The 3,306-nt window shown below is 47.1% G+C and overlaps 1 protein-coding gene across 1 annotated transcript; it reads right to left on the bottom strand.

Moving 5' to 3' along the window:
• Positions 1–772: 772 nt before the first annotated feature.
• On the bottom strand, positions 773–2,663 carry LOC134664662 (zinc finger protein Noc). Its single transcript, XM_063521404.1, has 2 exons — positions 2,457–2,663; positions 773–2,308 (listed from the first exon to the last, which is right to left on the bottom strand). Exons 1-2 carry the CDS (start codon positions 2,541–2,543, stop codon positions 1,055–1,057), a joined length of 1,341 nt encoding a protein of 446 aa, XP_063377474.1. The 5' UTR covers positions 2,544–2,663; the 3' UTR covers positions 773–1,054.
• Positions 2,664–3,306: the final 643 nt, after the last annotated feature.

Here is a 3,306-nt window from a genome sequence, read left to right as displayed (position 1 = left end):
GGGTTAATATCAATATAATGTTAATGAAATAGATATAAAAAGCGTTTATATGTCAGTTAATCTTAACGTATGTCTTTTTAATTATTCAACAGAACAAGAAGTTTATCTTTTAATGAGATGTCACTGGGAAACGACATTTTATAAAAAACACATAACGCCTCTGTCTCATATTATTCTATAACCTGTCTTTCAGTCTTTTCGTGTGACCAATTATGATTTTGACAGTTGAATTTCCAACATGACGTGGGCCTTATCAAAATAGCGTTTATTAAAAAAACTTGACATTAACAAAGCTGACAGCTCTCGGCTTTGTTATTAATGATGCTCGTCAGGCTAACGCGCGTTTTTTATGCCATTCAATTAAATGAATTATTTTGTTAGTTATTCCCCGAGGTGTGGGTGGCGTGATCGTGATTGCTATCTTGTTTTACCGCGATCCCGCTGACTGACGGCCCTAATGTGTGCGCCGGCGCTGTATTCATCAATCAAGCAGTTTATTACGTCTTCTCGTCGAGAGCTGGAACATTTTGTTTTGATGTTACTTTGACGTTGATTGCTTATGCGCTTTTTATGTTTACAATTTACACTCCCACGTAATACTCAACGTTCATTAATTCAAGTATAATTTTACTTTGTGAAATATCAAACGGATCTATGAATTTTTCATATTTTTTGTGTCAATGAATATTCAACAGATACGGACCATTAATCTCCTTAATGAAAGCCATAAATCAGAGGGCGTTTTATGAGCGAGAGTAAAATAAAAATAAACTTTTATGATTGGTATGTAGATATTATATTCCAAATAATTCCTTTAATATTAAACATAGAGATTATTATTTACATATAACATTTGGCTGTACAGAGTCACATCGTCCGAGCTAGCGCATCGCCGGCGATTCCACTTACATAAATAACTATGTTACAATTGCACTAATCACTAAATTTGTCATGGCGCGTCCCGCCGTAGAACATGAATTAGAGTCTATCGATATCACAGAAGAAAATTGGACAATACAACATTAATTTATGACATTCGTATGCACTACACTGTCTACTGGTGGACGGCGGCCGCGCCGAGCCGTTGGCCGTACATCGCGTACGGCGAGTAGAAGGGGCCTAGTGCGGGGTTGAAGGCACCGTAGGGGGATGCACCGAGGCCGGCCGGGAGACCGGCCTTTGAGTACGGGTGGTACCGCGAGGCCGAGAGCGGACTCAACGGAGCCGTTGGATATGCGCCGCGGAGTCCAGCTGTTGTGAACAGGGGGTTCAAGGGGCTAAGCAGCGATGGCTGTGACGAGGAAACCGTCGACGGCGTGGATCCGTCCGTCGTGTGACTCCTCAAATGCTGCAGCAACTCCTCAGAATTTCCAAATCGCTTTCCGCAGTAAGATTCCCCGACAATCCAATTGCAAACATACGGGCGACTTAGTTGCGGGTAAGGTAGTCCGCCGGCGGCGGCGCCTTGCTGCGACAGCGCCATCGCCATAGCGATGTTGTATTTTTGGTGTTCGCACTGAGTGCACCCGGCGGGACAGCTGCCGTTGCTCATGAGGAGGTGGTGGTTGTTCACTGAGAATTGGCATCCGGTACAGTAGGGGTCTTTGCACACTGGGACTAGAGTTTCTCCGCCAGCGGGCGTTTTGACTCTAGCGTAGCCAAGGTACGGGTTAGGGGATGATCCTGGGAATCCGGCGGCAGCAGCGAGCATGGCTGCGTGGTGAGCGCTGAACGGGGCGCCGGCGTACGGCGGCCTGAAGGCAGGGTTAGCGTGCTGCTCCATCCCTGGAGGACAGCAGAGGCCGGCGAGCGGATTGAATCCAGGCAAACCGGGGAGATTTTTGAAAGCCGCCAGCGGATCTTTTCCGTGTCCTAAAACCTCCAACCCAGATCGGATAATTGGGCTTGTGCCTGAAGAGCCGGCGGGCGACGATTTCTGCTCATTGGAAGGGCTATTTTTCCCATTTTCGCCGGATGGTGGAGTGGATTTTCTTCCAGGCGTGCTTTTGCCCGATTTTTTGTCGTCCGAACTGTCTGAGCTAGCTTTGGATGAAGGGCGGTCTTCGGGTTTCTTTGACACAACATTAGTTTCATAGGGTTTGAAAGCCAGGTGTTTGTTGTCCGGGGTGGAACGCGGTTTGTCCTGTTTCGTGCTGTTTGGTGATGAACGTATAACTGTGTCACTAACACTATTCACTGATTTCTTCTTGTCAAGCGGCGGCAGCAGCGGTTTGGACGGGGTGGTGTCCGCACCGATCTGACTGCAGGTTTGCGCTAAAAGCGCAAGCGGGCTTTTCTTCGAATCCAACTGTAACAAAAAAAACAGAACATAAGTCTTATGTTGAACAGTTAAGCAGATTTTTTCCAGTATAATAAAACCCACAAATTTCTTTTATTTTGTTTAATATTTTCCAATGTTAATTTAGTAAAAAAAATTTTTAAAGTAAAATACTTACAGAGGACGGAAGCGGAGCCAAATAATCAGGCTGTAAATATTGATTAGGATTAGTAGCCATCATTCCTCCGTCTTCAAGTACCACCATTTGGCTATAACTTTTACTATCACTTGTAAACTTCACTGCGATCACGGAATGCCTCTGGCAAGTACTCTGTCACGGCGCGAGAACGCGTGCGATCGTGGCGGCGGTTGCGAGGACTGTGAGCGAGGCCCCACCAGTCGCCGAGCCCCCCGCGCGGGCAGAGCGAGTCAGAGCTACAGACGAGCTTTGTCCGAGCGGGAGGGCCAGACGTCTCCGCTGCAGCGTGCGGCGATAAAAAATAAAGCGGAAACGACACATAGCTGCATTGCGGTAGGGTGAAAAGGAAAGGCGGCTTCGCCGGGTGCGGATTGAGACGTGCGCGGGTGTCGGCTCGCCACCCATGACGCTTTGACTCGCCGCCGTACCTGACCGCTGCACCGCGCGTTTTTACCCGACATCGCGTTTATTACGGCGTCATCGCTTCACATTCGGAACTACTTGCTTTCACGAGTCGCTTTGTGCTCGGTTCAAAGGGGATTTGATTCCACGAACGTTGACGCTTTTAGGTGCTCTGGATATTAAACAGGATTGACAGCGCTAAGTCTATAACGTTAATGTTAATCCGACACTAAAACCTGTCAAACACGGGTTCCGGACCCTCCGTAGCGATCAAATTAAATATGTCAATTTGGGGACCCATATCAACAGCTGCGGGTGACGTCGGCCCTTTAGAAATATTGCTTATTGTGTCCAAACAAAGATACTAAGTATAATGTATGGGCGGAGGACAGGGTAGTAAATAACCCGCGGGCTGTAATATATTTGA

The sequence above is a fragment of the Cydia fagiglandana genome, chromosome 5 (genome assembly GCF_963556715.1).
Source record: "Cydia fagiglandana chromosome 5, ilCydFagi1.1, whole genome shotgun sequence".
Lineage (NCBI taxonomy): Eukaryota > Metazoa > Arthropoda > Insecta > Lepidoptera > Tortricidae > Cydia > Cydia fagiglandana.
The sequence above is the reverse complement of the archived record's forward strand: the minus strand, read 5'-3'. Positions and strand labels throughout refer to the sequence as shown.